This window comes from Hyposmocoma kahamanoa, unplaced genomic scaffold (assembly GCF_003589595.1).
Source record: "Hyposmocoma kahamanoa isolate Upper Pololo Valley unplaced genomic scaffold, ASM358959v1 100021, whole genome shotgun sequence".
Classification (NCBI taxonomy): Eukaryota; Metazoa; Arthropoda; class Insecta; order Lepidoptera; family Cosmopterigidae; genus Hyposmocoma; species Hyposmocoma kahamanoa.
This window is the reverse complement of record NW_020653200.1, coordinates 14,482,007-14,497,744: the sequence shown is the minus strand read 5'-3', so window position 1 is coordinate 14,497,744 and position 15,738 is coordinate 14,482,007. Positions and strand designations below refer to the sequence as shown.

At 37.0% G+C, this 15,738-nt stretch overlaps 1 protein-coding gene across 1 annotated transcript in view; it reads right to left on the bottom strand.

The window, feature by feature from the left end:
- Positions 1–14,104, bottom strand: part of LOC113226061 (discoidin domain-containing receptor 2-like) — a 100,622-nt gene extending 86,518 nt beyond the window's left edge. Inside the window, exon 1 of the mRNA XM_026458579.1 lies at positions 13,822–14,104. Coding sequence (XP_026314364.1) covers positions 13,822–14,104 — 283 coding nt within the window. The remainder of the gene's footprint in view (positions 1–13,821) is intronic.
- Positions 14,105–15,738: the final 1,634 nt, after the last annotated feature.

Here is a 15,738-nt window from a genome sequence, read left to right as displayed (position 1 = left end):
GTATCGTAACTATAAATCCGTGTTTCGTCAGCTGTCACTACGTCTCACACCAAATTTGACGCCCCTTCGTTGAATCTGATAAGCATGGCATTGCACCAAGTGTTGCGATCCGTTTTTTGAGTTTCAACCAAATTGTGTGGGATCCACGGAGAGCACAGCATTTTCACATGTTGGTGTAGTATGGATTGTATTTGACTCATGTCTGTGCCAAAAGATGCCCAAATCTCATGGTATGTCACATGTCTGTTTGTTTTGATCATAAGGCGCATAGCATCGATTGTTTTCTTGTTCGCAGCAGTAGACGGGCGACCATCACGAAATTCGTCGCCGAGATTCACATGACCGCGTTTGAATTCTGCAAACCAGCTAGTCGTCTTGCATGGTGCTTCATCGCCAAATCGCTTCATCGCCAGTTTCAAGCCGAGGGAAGTTCCGCTGAGCTGTAAGATTACATTTAAAGTCGTAGACAATCATACTACGAAAATTTTCACGAGTTAAATCCATGGTGATGGAGACAACCAATTTCTAAAATGACGCCACAATGTAAAAACAAGTGACAGTCAGATGAAACAACTTGTATTCTGCAGCCAAAGAGTTCCATTTCAAATGTTGTAATTACATTTTAAATATTGTTTATGTAAGTAGCCAGTTCCGGAAACTTATAGTGCGCCCTATGTATAACCAATTAATTTACGAGGATAACAATATACTTTTTCCATCATTAGAACTCGTTTTAGCATTCTATTCCCTTTAATTCAACAGAGCGAGTGGGGCCCCACTTTCCCAAGGATATTGACTATAGAAGGCAACTACGTGGACTAAGTTGACGTATTTGTGCACAAGAGTGAACAATAAAAATTGCTAAAAATCTCTATAAGGATCAAATTGCTAAACTTCATCTAAATTAATATCATCGAACATTTTCCTTTACTCACAATTAGGTATATAGACGGGGTATTTATGCCACAGGGGAGGCAGGAGAATGCTGCTCGTATTTTCATCAGTCGGCAACGTCGGCGGCAGGTACGGCAGGGGGTAGGAAGGTAAACGGAGAGGCGGAGAACAAGCCTTTGCCAAATTTTTGTTTATTTTCCTGCTTTTAATAAAACGAAAATACAATACCTACACAACGCCAGTGAGTTATACAAAGGCAAAAATTCGGTTTTGCGGACGGCATTATTTTAACATACGGAAGTTTATTTTTGCGTTACCTCCTCTTATTGTGTAATCGTATTTCAAGATTCCTGAAGGTACACCGTTATTTACTCGAATTGTTTGCTCGACAGTCGTGTTCAGCTTCCTTGTTCTATTTCAACTTAATTCTTTTATTTCCTTTTGAAGTTTATTTCCCCCTTTGGACTGAATGAATTCTAAATAATTCTTTTGTATCTGGAGTTTAAACAGTGTATCTGGAGTCTCCGTTGTTTTTATTAGATTGTGTTGAGAATTGATATTTATTTTTAAATGGAATGTAATACAAAATATTCATAATTAACCAATTACCTCTCCAGACACAACTAAATTTATTAAGAAAAATACGCTGTTGTACATATTTTTCTCTTAAGTACACATCAACAGGAAATGAGTCAGGCAGCCTTGATGGGTTTGCTCTTGTTCCGCCTCCCCGTCTCACAAACACCCATGTGGACGTTGCTCACCTAATCCACAAATCCAAAGCATCGTGGCGACACGTGATAAATTACACGCGAGCAAATTACGTGAAACGGGCTTCAGAAAAACAAACAATTTATTACGAAGACGAACGAGCAAGACCGCTGTCGCGGTGATTTTAATTATAACATGATAATACCCGCCAGGACTGATATCCTAACTTCGACTTCGGCGCGCGCGTTACTGCGTGGAGTCCATTCGAACAATAGTAGAAACATTACAAGTCACCACCTGTGCGATTGTTTCCCTTTCATTTATACAGTCAGAGGTTAATCTTAATTACGTGGTCTTATGAAGTTTATTTGCAATGATAAAATAATGACAATTATACCGAACATAAAGTTGTAAAGTTGCCTAAAATCAATTCACATTTTGAAGTGGTCTTATTTTAGAGCAAAACCATAACTAATGATTTCCTTCATGAATCTCCTTGATCAAAATGAGGTGGACGAGCCGCCCCTTTTAGATTTTTTTTCACCAAATAGAGAGGGTACCTAAACGATAAAGTAAATATCTACATTGACTTAAAAAAGGGTTACACCGTTTGAACAGAGGAATCGTTGAGGAAATCTAGCAGATAATTAACTCCAATTTGCAGTCACCCCCGGGGAGCGGGCTAAACTTGCTACCTCATTACATTAATTGCTTGTCGCTAAGGAGAATAACTATTAAAAATTCATTGTTTTCAGCTTTCCACCGTGTTTGCTCGGATAGCATTATTAATATTTAATTCTGCTGAGACGCCGCGCCTAATGCCCTAATTTAAAATTCTTACGAAACTTAATATTTGAGCGGGGCAGGCCCCCTAGGGATGTTCTGCCTACTGAGTTTATCGTTACGTTTTTGGTTATTCGCAGTTATTTTCATTACAAAGCTACGTAAACATAAGTAGAATAAAAGTTACAGAGTGCTGAAACGGCAATGGAACTTGTGCTAAGCGAGAATAGAGTGTGACTAAAGATACAAAGAAGGTGACCCGGTGAAGGGCTAGACTTGCACGCTCAGTGGTACATAAATTTTCCGTTGGTACCGCAACGGAGCCGCAGTAGCTAGAACGACCTCCGTACCTCGTACGTGCAGCGCTGCCAAATAAAATGTTAAACGAATCCTGCTAGTGTATCTACCTATTTCATTAAGATCGGAAACATAAAATGGTTTCTTCGGTAACGTATTATAATATGAATATAATATTCTATTTCATTTTGGTAATGGAAAATCCAAGTAAACATTTTTTGCTGAGGGTAAGGCTATATTTATTATTTGATTAGGTAGTTTCACTGGAAGCTCAAGTGTGTTCCCGGAGGCGTACAGGTGCGTCGTGTACTCATCTTCGCTAAAAAGGAGGCCTTGTTCTGGAGAGGGCTCGGGGCGACCGCAGTAAATACATCTCGACATTATGAAACCACCAATATTTGTCCGTTAGTCTTTTATTATCCACCAGCATAATTAAAAGAAAACGACGCGACGGAGGAAGTTTCTCGGAAAAATATACGAATTAATTGGCAAAATGTTTTTGCTTAGGTTTACAAAGTTTATTTTGTATTAATTAAAACGAGGGAGGCTTGAGATGTTCTATTGAAGGAAAATTCTTATTATTTTTATTCACTACGGTCTATACAGAACATTTGCCCCGCCTTTTACATTTTTATAACTCAAGAACCTTTACGTGTGAAATTCCAGTGAACGGTGTCAAATTAAATGTAGGGGACGTCGTCTGGGGCCGGGAGCACTCGGCACGGTAGGGTTAGATAGGAGTTACGAATCGAGGATTATTAACAGTCTCAACCGTGACGTGGTTGGGTATTTAACGTGTGAAACAAACACCCCGGCTTTGTTGCCATCGTAGATCGCAAGCTGTGTTTTCGCTGGAAGTACCTATACTCGTATATTAAATAATTAGCTAACGATACTTATTAACAATATAAAGTCGAACAAAGGTAAAGGTCGCGGGGGACCGCATCACGAAGCTAAAGTGGAGCTGAGCAGGGCACCTGATACGGAGACAAGATAACAGATGGAGTAAGATGACAACTGAGTGGTGTCCAAGGGCTGGATATAGGAACGTCCAGCGCCCAGCGGCTAAATGGGCAGACGACATCGCAGGAATTGGGGGGCCAACGTGGATGAGATTAGCACAGGATGGTGGGAAGTGGCATAGAAACTTGGAGGCCTAAACGCAGCAGTGGGTGAACTCAGGTGATAACAATACTCTAATATACTAAAGTTTCAAATATGATTTTAATTACATTAATTCTACATTTAAAGCATGAACACTCCGAAAGAAATTCCGCTCTTGCATAGATTGCTTTACGAAGTAAAGTGGATCTTAAGACTAAGTACTAGACAAATCATAGAGTGTACCACTCGGACCATTCTCACTTTAAAAGAAGTTTTAGGTAATCGTTTTCTCTATTGGTGTTATATATAACAAGAATGCCGCATGTTTGATTATATAGTATTTAGCACCAGTAGAGCCCTTTGTGAAAGAGTTCGTCCAGTGAATAACTGCCACCTTACCTATTTCTGCCGCCAAGCAGTAATGTGAGCGTTACTGCGTTCCGGTTTTGGAGGGTAAGTAAGGGTGTTGGTGAAATTACAGTCACATGGGACATGTTAACTCAAATATTTTCGATTTAAAGCTTTGAGTGGTACTGCAACTGTTGTGGACAGGTGTGTCCCTTTCCACCAGGCACACGACTTGTTAGCCCGGTTATTTAAAAAAAATAGTGCGGCATTACTAATCATAAATACATAAATATCAAATTACATATTACCTTATGTGAAGAGTAGTCTACTCTTCTTGAAGAGTTACAAAATTAACTGTGAAAATTTCATTCTTATAACAAAATAATAGCTTTTGAAGCGGCTGTAGAAATTGATATTGATATAGCTTTTATTACACGGGATTTATTTAATGATTTTTATAGCGGAAAAAATTGTGTAATTTTTGACCTTTTTTTTGTTTGTCATGAAAAGAATATAATGAAAAATTAGATATTGCATTATGGCAGAGATAAAAGGTATTTTTAAGTATTAATTTAAAACACAAGTTAGAATTGTTGCAAGGATTTTAGACACATCTATAGAGGTTTTGTCATCACAACCTCTGTGAACGCAAAATGTGGTTCCTAACGTCTTGCCCGTATCAGACATTAGGTGGAAATTAATGACATGGCACTGAGTACTGCGACTCTGACAGACATCTAGCTGGAGGTTCATTACCCTGTCTTGCCAAATACGAGGTAAGGGTACCACTACAAACATAAGAAGAGCGGAGCGCGTAATCAAAATTTGCATGCAAAGTTTGTCCCTTTTGAATCTAAATAATTATAATCTTCTTCAAATACAGCAATTCGCTTGCTAGCACAATCAATACCTTAACAACCATTAATATAAAACATAAACTTAAAGATTACTTTGTACAAAACTTTAAAAAATGTGATGAACATTTAATATAATAAGATGAATGTATTTACCCAATCCTATTAATTTTAGTAACATATATATTATAGATTATTTATACAAATTACTTAAATATTTACACTTAAATATAAGCTTCTGCTAGCATGTTCAAATTTGTATTGTGTAGATACAGGTCGCATTATGACAAACCTTAGTGGTTTAAAATGCGCTTAGAAACATATTTGTGTAGTTTGTCCTTTATACAATAAATAAAAAAATAAAAAAATGTAATTGATATTAAGATAAAATGTATTTATTTTTATTAGACAACAACACACACGTTGCTCCTATCCCAAAGTAAGTAACTAAAGCACTTGTGTTATGGAAATCGGGAACAACGACAGTTCTACAAACACTCAGACCCGAGACAATATCTTTTCTATATTATTTCGGGTTTGGGTGTTTCTGCATTGACCCGGCCGAGGATGGAACCCAGTATCTCAGCGATGGCGACTCCATGAAAACCGGTGTGCAAGTCACTCGACCACTGAGGTCATAAATATTTCGTTAATATAATAAGGTCGTATTTATGTGTGAGGACACTTTCATGATGCAAATAAGATTTTCGTTAAAAAATATTAAAATAGTTTACACAGGCGCTCTTGTCTTATTAAGGGATTACTTCTAGTTAATCTCTGGAAAACTGAGAGCAAGTAATTAAGTGCTTGTGAAGTTAAATTTCAAACAGAAGAAAGGCTTGGAGCAGCAAAAGTTTCAAAGTTGCTGTTTTTATAGGACACTATGTATATGATACGCTTCACTTCGCTCTCAACCTTAGTTGTGCAAAGTTCTCAGTAATTTATTGTTAAAGAGTCACATTACTTGAGGACCGAAGCAAGGAACTTTTGAAGGGGAATCGTAACTACCCTTCCTAGGATTGTAATTGTTTTGTTTACGGGTTTTCGTCCGCACTGTTTGACATCACTGTTCTAGCAGTGTTACAATGAAACTTAATTGTAATTGTTAACGGCAACTTTTAGCGTTAATATTCCTTGCCTCTCGGTTTTATTAAACTGCTCCCTGGTTTCATGATTTTCTTTTGTAATTTGGTACCAGCTAACGTGGTATATGTTTTTTCAGTAGCAGTGGATCTGCTTGTGAAAGACTTCGTCCTGGGAAGTATTGCCACTGCCACCTTACCAATTTCTGCCGACGGTTATTTTCAACTTGTGTCAGGGTAAGTGTGCGGTGGTAGTGCCTTTGCGATTTAAAGATCTGAGTAACATTACAACTGGTATGGACAGAGGCGTCACCTACCATCAGGCGCACGTGTTCATCTCGTCTCTCGTCTCTCATATTAACATATATATAATATATTATATATATAAATTAAACTAAAATTAACAGACTATGCTCAGATGGCAAGCAGTACGTACGCCGATCTAAGAATGTGGCATTTAATCCAAAATATACGAAAAATACGGTGAAGCACGATGGTAGAAACATGAAGATTTTAGGTTGCTTTTCTGGTTATGGCGTAGGCTGATACAAGGTAATACGGACCAATACCAACACAAATACATCATTGAAGAATATATGCTACCGTACGCTGATGATAATCTCCCGGTAATTTGGACATTCCAGCATGACAATGACCCGAAACACTCAGCCTGCTCTGTTCGAAGATTCCTCGACAGTCAGCTGGTTACTATGTTTGACCGGCCACCAAACAGCCCAGATCTTAATCCAATAGACCATCTTTGGTGTCAAGTCAAAAAGAAGTTGGCAAACAGACGGCGTAGCAATGCGTTTTTAGAAGAATGGAACTCTATTTCATTTGAAAACTGCAAAAAGTTAATAGAGTAGATGCCGCGCCGCTGCCATTTATATTTGTTATTCGCGGTCGAGGACAGGCTACCAAATAATAAATTCCTTTTTTTATCATAATATTATTAAGAAAACGTTGTTAAATTAATTAAAATATACCACTTATTAAATTATTGAAATATTGTGAATACTACAGTCAAATACCTACCTCGTTCTTAATTGTTTGTCCAGCCTCCATCCTATTTCAGTTTAAACAAAATTAAAATGATTCTAATTTTAACAGTATTTTTGAATATTATATTTTTATTTCATTTTAGATTTTGTTAGCCCCGAAAGTGTACTAGCTAGCACTATAGTCAATATTTTCCAGTAAGGGTTATTAGGTAAATTATGAACATTTGTATATCTAAATTGTGCCGTATTATGAAGCGTTCTTAATTCTGTGATCACCACTGTACATATATCTTTATATATAACAATATAAAGAGATATTCTTAACAACTATACGGTCATACTAAGTCTAAGAATTGAGGACATCAGTGCAAAAGTGGTGTAACCCAATTATTATATACACTACCGAACGCATAATTCGAGCCACCACGCATTTTCAGTATTGTAGTTATTTTTCAGTTGTTCTATTTCAGTGTTGTTGTTGTAGAGCTCTAAACTTAAACAATGTTTGATTGATCAAAAACTATTTTGCGATTTTGAAACTAGTATACTAAACGTCTTTTCCATAAGTTCTTGTTGGTAATTAGGATTTGCTAAACCGGGGGTAAACTTTTTCTTTTTTTTCAATGATAACACTATTTTTTGTATTCGACAAAAATGCGAGGTAGCTCGAATTATATGTGCAGGAGTATATTATATTTCGATGCTAGTTAAGTACATTTTTTATATCTAAAAATAATAAAAAATGAATTACACTACTTTTGCGGTGACAGCCTCATATATAGTTTTGAATAAATTAGAATTTTAGAAAGTTTCTATTAAGAGTATTTATTATTTATGCGTGCTTTTCTTTGATTAAGGCATGGGAAACCTAAGCTGTTCAATTTCGTGTATTATGAACTGTAGATTAAGGACGATATTGTAATAATGAGAAAGAAGAAGCGACCCGTGGGCAGCTGGTCAATTAAAAGCTAAGGAGGGTGTTATTTTCGTCGCTTAATTAATTTTATGTAATCATTTCCATTTATGTGTACGAGCGGATATGTCGTCGTAGAACAGTGTAGTTACTCTAAAAACTACATAATCACGAAGACATCGATATAATTACGGTATTGTAGTGGTAGACCTTTTGCAACGGAAGTAGCGGCGATGAGGAGTCACTGGTAACTAGACTTGTATTTCAGATTTGCGCACAAGTTGTTTACTTTTTGACTTATAATGGCTTAGTCTTTGAGTACATTGTGATAGTGAACAAAAAGATGAAAACTGTACAAAGAAGAGTAAAATAGAAACAGATATGTTTTTTAATAATATGGTTTATAAGAGTTCGGGCAGTTATGTATTGCATGTCACATATTTCCCATTACATTTGTAATATATTGGCCATAAAGAATGCACATTAGGGTGAAACACGATAGGACTTTATTTTATTTAGACAATAAATCGACTTTTTACGAAATTATGTGAAAAGAAAGCAGCAGCGATAATATCCGAACGTTTACTACAGTTGGTTATAGTAGAGTGGATAGTACGATGATACTTACATACATTTTGCACCGGGATAAGCAAAAACGTCAGTTTTCACTAGGTTTTCACTTTAGTGTGATATTATGTTATGAATTATGTATAATGTTATTAACAGATGCACACATGCAGATGCAGATGCAGATGCGAAATTTGGGGTGCTCGAAAGGAGTGTCCCCGCACAACGGGCCATTATTTTCTACGTTTGACGCACGCTGAACAGTTGTAACCTTACGCTGATTGGCAGGCATTGTGTGTACGCCATGGATACGATTAGACGAAGATTAACAGAAATTTTCAATAAAATTTGTTAAAATAAAATATTTTAATGCTTCGAGAAACTATCTTGAAATTCAAAGCAAATATTATGCCAAAACAGGAAGACGTATCGACTCGTATTGTTGTTTCATCAAATACATTCACGTATTATATTATTTTAGAATGTCGAACTAAAAAGTTATCATTATTACACGTAGAGGTTTACATGCCTCATTCTTGATTAAGCCTGTGTCTATAAATAAATATTAGGCTGTTCAACTGCCCAAACTTTCCGTCTCAGGTTGGCATATCTGCCAAAGATTGCAATCACGATTATCCCCTAACCTAACTATGCAGTCCAACTTCCGGCTGATAAACTTTATACTAACGCACCTCTGTAGGGTTAGTATCGCAGCCAGCCGGCCCTGCGCCGTCCTCGTTAGTGGTCATAATTGAATCGAAGTATATTAATATGTTGCCAAAATAACGTTCGCCGCAGCAGTACCTGAAGTAAGTTATTCTGCACCATTAATTTTGGTTTCGGTAGTCTAGATTATTGCTTTTTTAGCACGCCAATTTCGGTTACGTGTTCAAATAAGTATTATCTATGGAAATGAATTCTGCACATGTTTACATCAAATTTTGTCAAAAATGACTAAATTCATTCACTTCATTTTTAACTATACTCGAGTATAAAAATTACGGACGCACATTGGTGTAATTTATGCGATTACAGCCAAAAAACTGCACGACAATTATTCTAGTACATTCAGTGGCGTGGTCCCGCGTGTTAGCTCGGTCAGTACGAAACAAAAAATACGCCTATAGGTCGGCTAGAATGAGTGAGGTGTATGTTTCTCTTGCGGGAACAATTTGTCACTGTCTCCACCAATTTCCTCTTGTAACTAGTTTTTTCTTCGCGCCACGTAAATTTAATTTCAGATATTTGCGGTTGTAACCCGCCGGTGCGAGAACTATTTTCTTTGCACGATTTTTCTGCTGAACATGTGTGTAATAGACTCTGACATACAAGTTGTTTGTGCCGTTATCTTACGATAAGCTCCGAGTTTAGAGCTTCAAAGAGCGTCGACGTATTATTGTAACTAGCATGTTACAAGATTGCAGGAACGTGGGACAGAGAGCGTGAAAAAGGCCAGGCCCTTATTTCACGCCGGTTGCCTCTCCGCAGCCGTCGTCATCCCTTTCAAAACCGTATAAAAGTCATATAACAGAAACAAGATTGCGTTCTACATTCCACCGGAACATTTTACTTATTTAAAGGTATACAAGATTCTAATAAGATTCTAATATGACAAACCGATTACGGTCGACATCGTCGGTGATTGCCATTGACTTACAAATAAATGGACGACGGGTCTAATACAAAAACCACGAAAAAAATGTCCCAAGTCAACCTATTCAAAATTTAAATTGTAATGTCATCGCAGTATCGCGCTGTCAGTAGAACAAATGAAGACTAAAGCGGAGTGTCGCGCTCTGTATACGATTTTAGCGCCTTACAAGTGCGGACACTTTTTAGCGCGGACCCGACGTCCATATAATTGTAAGTCAATGGTGATTGCATTATTATCTGTTTATATAGGTGTTCGGTCAATATAATTAATAATATTAAGTCGAGGATCGCACTCGACGACCTGGCAATAAATGTTTGTGAAGAAAAAAGAAACACTTCGACATACGTCATGTTTTTGCAACTTGTTAACCCTATATTTCTGAAAAGTTTAGTTGACAGCCAAGCGTTATAATTAAAACACGCCTACACGCCTGTGGGCTATATTTGTATAAAATTAAACAACATCATTTCTGCTATAAACTCGTTGTCGATAGTGTCATAATAATTGTGGATAGCATTGCCAAAATGTAAGCGACATCCGAATGGTCCTCGGGAATAACATTTATCGTAGTTAAGCACCGCCTCGTTCAAGTGGCACCAAGCCAAGAACCCAGGAAAATAATATAAAATCCTACTTCGAATCTTTTCTTTGATTTGTAACGGAAAGTTCGCAGCGTAATTAAATTTAAAAGAATGTGTTTGACTTGGTAACTACCGCGGACAGATTGAATAACGAATCTTGTGGTAGTTTGCATAAAATGACAAATCAGTGTTGAGTTAAAGCGATCGTTTTAAATCTTGATTATTTAAGTTTCTTGGCTTACCTTTCTTTTCTTTTTAAGAAGTTCCAAATAAACTGTTGCTGCCACAGTCGTCAAGTTTGGAATTTATTTAATTTGTTTTATTACCAGCATTGGGCGTTTTATTGCTGTCATGCACATAATTAACTTTTTGCTGCGAATGATACGCGACTGGTTCATGGTAATGTAAACAATACACGAATTCAGTTTATAAATTGGGTTTTTATTTCAGTTGAATAAATCTTTGTTGTAATTTTGGCATTTTTTTTAACAAGTATACAAAAATGACGTTGGGTAGGTGAAGGGGTAAAAAGAAAAATTGCTTTTCGCGCCTACCCATCTATCTAATAAACCTAATATTGGTTCGATACGCGCTCAAGAGCCGTGAAATTACGCCCCTTCTCCTCCCAAAGCTCATGTAGCTACTGGCGGAGGCGTTCGCCGCCCGAGATTGACCTCAACTTTTTATTCGTCGGCGAAAGCACTGTGTGACCAGTGTGCTGCGTCTTCGGAACCCTATTTAAATGGTTGACGGGATTGTATTGTAGTAATTTCATCACGAAATTCCTAACTCCGCTTTAGTAGGGCTGTGGATACTAGACTCAACGTGGTTTTAATAGTGTGAGGCAATTACCACAAAATACTTGTACCTGGACGGATAGATTTCATCTTTGTAATCTGAACCCCAAAAATGAAGTTAGTTTTAATCTAAATATTTAAACTTCAAAAATAAAAATAAGCACCATTCTTTTCTAAAGCAAGTTTCTTCTAGAGAACGCGTAAATTTGTTAAAATTTACGCGTTCTCTAGAAGAAAATAAAAATGTTATAATTGGTTTTATAACGTTTCAAAGATTTTAAAAAAGTTTTTTCAACAACCGCTTTGAACCGTCTTGTTATTAACGACAAAAAAAATTATTTCCTCACTCGAATGTTATTGTTGCCGAAGACTTTTTAGTCTCGACCCTTTGACACTTGGACAGCTACGTGCTGTAAAACTGTTATAGACAGTAACGGTGTTATTTCGGTCTGTGGGTATTACATTAACAGTTCGAAGTAATACCACTAATTGTATAAGGAAACGCGTAAATTTACCGATAACTTATTGGGGAATAAAATACTTGAATTCCGAAAATGTTTCTGTAGAGAGCATCATCTGAAGTCCACTTGAGAGTCAAGTATAACTCAAGATCAAAAGACTCCAGAATTCCATCTCAGGAGTGAATGAATTTAAAAATTGGTCTTTATTTAGAGTTTAGTAGTGAGGCGCCCAGTATGTACACGAAATTTACATAATTCAGCTAAGAGCAAGGCAATATCGAGGCGATAGAATTTAAAACGTAGCGGCGCGAAAGCGGCGGCGCATTAACGGCCTGGTAATAGGTTTTCGCTTTATTTGGACGATGAGTGCAAATGCTGTGTGCGCGATTAATATTGCGTTGTTGAAATTAGCTCAGCAAGTCTTGACTCATAGAAAAGTACTGGTTGTGTACACTTGGGTCCCAAAGGCATATTATATGATGCTATTCTTTTAAACGATTTGTTTTTAAGGTGGTTTTCTACAGGCGAGGCGAGACGAGGCAAGGCGAGGCGAGACGAGAATCCAAACCTCGCCGACATATTTCCACTAAAAAATGCTATTAATAGCGTGAGAGATCGTGCTCTAGCGAGCTCGCGCGAGAAATCGTTTTTTCGTTGCAGAGTATAATACTCAATATTAGATCAACAAATATTTAAATTTTCGCCTCGCCCATCGTCGTTAATCCAAACAGTTTGCACCGAAGATGAGCTAGGAGAGTTTGAAATTTTGCCGTATAAATTTTAATCCTCGTCTCGCTTCGTCTCGTCTCGCCTCTTCTCGTCTCGCCTGGCCGATAGAAAAACACCTTTAAGGTCTATAGATTACCAATGTTACAACATCCATTTGTTTTTATTAACGGTCTGCGACAATTTAAGTAATTGTCAGCATGAAGCAACAGCGTTGTTATTTTTTAATCTGCGCGGCATTCTCAAGGACTAATCAGTTAATGAGCGCGACACGTACGTGCTAACGAGCTTAATTAGACTGTGATTTATGTCTGGAACAGTTTTGTCGTCACCCACAGACGAAGTGAAAAATTTTGTTTCAAATTGACTTATGAAATTAAAATAAGACGATAATATTAATAATATGTGTATTGAGAATAGAAATTATTGGAAAACTCAATTAATAATAATAATAATAATAATAATAATCTTTATTTATCTTAAAACATGGTTTTTTAAACAATAGGGGTTGGAGCCTCCTTTTAAGCATAGCCTGTGTCAGACTCCGCTCTTTCTTACCTACACGTTTCAAAACAACCAGTATATACATAATTAACTAACTTAACAAAGTAAAAGAATAGTACTTATTAATATTACTAACTAGGTATATAAACTTCCTTACAATATATATATTATATATATTTTTATAATAATATATATTTTTCAAGCCCTTTTCTACGGTGAAATTCAATAAACAGATTTAAGAGTGTAACTTAGAAAACAGTTTATTACGGCTTTGAAAACTGTGTAAAAAGTACACTACTATGAGTTACATAATTCAATTTACATACTTATTGGTTTTCCCCTCAGCTTCCTCGATATGTAGTATTTTAAAAGAAATCTACAGCAATTGCAATGTAATAAACCAACGCAAGTAAGGATACTTTAAAGGAGTGTTTTAAGCTGCATTTAATATGTACCTGAGACACATATATTAAGTGCAAGTTACAACCTCACTTGTTATTCATATCCCGTTATAAGATTTTTGCATCATTTGTGATTTACTTACTGTGATCGAAAGTTCTGGGGTCGACTGTAGTAGTGGTCATGGGTGTAGTATGGTCCTCTTCGTCTTCGTCTGGTTCGGGTGTGGTCGTTGTAGTTGTGGTAGTGCGACGACGGTTGCGTTGACGGCGCTCGGGGCGGGGGCGCGGTGAGGGAGGCGGCGCACGCGCAGGCGTCGGCGGCGCCTGAGTTACCTCCGTATCACGCCCAACGCCGCTCTCCGCCACCGCTAGCGCCACCAGTGACATGGCTGTCAGCCTTATCACTAGTGGCGCTAAACGCCACATTTTGCCTACGAACAACAAACAATTCACAGTGTTATTTTTCGGTTTTAATTAACTAATATTTCAGGCCTAATAAAAATTTTCTTTGTATATTTCAATTTAATCTTGTGTAGAATGCAGCACATTTAGCATGAAAATATTACGAGGAATCAAAAAAATGTAACCAAAGAATCATCTGTACTTGTTACAAATAATGTGCATAAAATTATTAAAATTCGGATAGCCAGAATTTTTAGTTCCGTACACTATTACATTTCCGTTCATTTAATGAGAAACCGAATCTGAGGAATAATTTAGTAAATTTGACAACATTCAAACTTTAACTTCGGTAATAATTGGCGTAGCAAGTACTACGACGTAGAGTGTCGTAGCACTTTGTTCTTCTACTTCTAAGTCATTAAGGCGCGAACAGGAATATAATAATGTAACACATTTAGCAACTATAAAGGAATTTATACGCCATTACTATGTACCCGACAATAGTCGTATGACGTCATATGGGTCCGGCGTCACGTATACTTTGTAATCACATGATATCGTGCTATTAGACAAGTTTGTTTACTGACCACCGAGTATGAAAACACATTAATATTGTGGTTTATATCACAGCTATTGTTGAGAGAAATAGGTACGCAACACGGAGAAACTACCGTGAATTGTTGTGCCGACCGTCAGCGAGTCTTATAAAAATTGTCTCTTGTTTAAAAGGGTCTCCTGTATTGCGATGAACCTTGATTATAATACCTTTGCCCTGTTGTTACACTCGCGTTTTATGGTGCGGTTCTGGGCAGAAAGTTTCTGTTTGTCCCTGTTATATTTTGATTCGCAAATTCTAATTAAACGAAAAGTATATGTGTTATTCGAGACAGTGTACAACGTTTAATTTAGCACAAATACTATTTTACTATTTATGAAATTTAGAAACGTGATTAACTTTTTAATTATAACAAACACAATGGTAATTGTAGACGCGGCTAACTTTTGTAAAGCATTAGGTTCGTATCTCAATGTGTTGGTACGTACTTGTTGAGAAGAAATATGAAAAGTCTGTTATTTATTTCCTCAATTTCGCTTTACGTTAATGTAATCAGAATTATTTGTAGAGTAAACCCTCCATAGAGGTAATCTTCAGACGGGCCATAGTCATTGTTATCGCAGATCACGCCGAAGTGCTTCCGAACATTCGATGTTTCCAATTTACTCAGAGCGCCGAATGAGAGGAAATTAAATGAAGTATTTTCCTCAAAGCAAACAACAATCTAACGTTGGGTATTAATGTATATTTAGCAAGAAATTCGACGGCGATTCCGTCTATCGAGTTCCGCACGCAAGATTAGTGTCGCGCTAACTTTAATTAAATTCATTTTGTCCGTGACTAAACGGGGACAGGCGACGCGACGTCTTAGACGCGACTTGCGTGACGAGACGAAATCTTACTCGTTCGCACAATTAAGTTCCGTTCGATAGTAAAACAAATAAGTGAAAATCTAATCTTTTACACACAAAATCTTTACATTCAACTGCGACTGGCATTTGTTTCACCACGATATTGTGTGCTCACAATGCTTAAGAAAATAATGTGTTTTCTGGATGAATTTTTCATCATAGATTACAATTTTTAAAGTATTTATATTGCA